Source organism: Equus quagga, unplaced genomic scaffold (assembly GCF_021613505.1).
Source record: "Equus quagga isolate Etosha38 unplaced genomic scaffold, UCLA_HA_Equagga_1.0 HiC_scaffold_8307_RagTag, whole genome shotgun sequence".
NCBI classification, from domain to species: domain Eukaryota; kingdom Metazoa; phylum Chordata; class Mammalia; order Perissodactyla; family Equidae; genus Equus; species Equus quagga.
The window spans coordinates 34800-35625 of NW_025794742.1; the positions used below are offsets into that span (position 1 = coordinate 34800).

Genomic DNA, 826 nt, shown 5'->3' on the forward strand with positions numbered 1-826 from the left:
ATGCAATCAGTTAAATAAATATAATAAATATCATTAATTACATTTTATTCAGATAAAACCAGAAGTACTCTGCAGGTAAGTGATTACTTATCGGAAAGTGGCAGTTCCATGATTAAGTGTATTCAACCTCCAAATGCAGTATTCATTTTAAAATTCTTTTCTCTTTTCTTCTTTGCAGATTATGTCTAACCAGTGCTTTCCCCAAATTGACTCAAACAATGAAGCAAAATAACAGTGTAACTGAGTTCATACTGTTAGGATTGACACAGGATCATAAAAAGCAGAAAATGGTGTTTGCAATCTTCTTCATTTTCTATTTGGGAACTGTGCTGGGGAATTTGCTTATTATTGTAACCATCAAGTTCAGCCAGACACTTGGAAGCCCCATGTACTTCTTCCTATTTTATTTGTCCTTAGTTGATACCTGCTTTTCAACGTCCACAGCCCCTAGACTAATTGTAGATGCTCTCTCTGCAAAGAAAATCATTTCTTACAATGAGTGCATGACTCAAATCTTTGCACTGCATTTATTTGGCGCCATGGAGATCTTTGTCCTTGTCCTCATGGCCGTTGATCGCTATGCGGCAATCTGTAAGCCCTTGCACTATCCAATCATCATGAACCGGCAGGTCTGCATCATCCTGATTGTTCTTGCATGGATAGGGTCTTTTATACATTCTATAGCTCAGATTGTCCTGGCCTTGAGATTGCCTTTCTGTGGATCCAATTTGATTGATCATTATTGCTGTGATATGCAGCCTTTGTTGAAACTAGCCTGCATAGATATTTATGTGATCAACCTATTAGTGGTGTCTAATAGTGGGGC

The 826-nt window shown here is 37.9% G+C and overlaps 1 protein-coding gene across 1 annotated transcript; it reads left to right on the top strand.

The window, feature by feature from the left end:
- Positions 1–218: 218 nt before the first annotated feature.
- Positions 219–819, top strand: LOC124232597 (olfactory receptor 4C11-like; the record flags this gene model as incomplete). The annotated part of the gene is made up of 1 exon (XM_046649551.1): positions 219–819. A coding segment is annotated over exon 1 (601 nt), but the record flags the coding sequence as incomplete, so codon positions are not given.
- Positions 820–826: the final 7 nt, after the last annotated feature.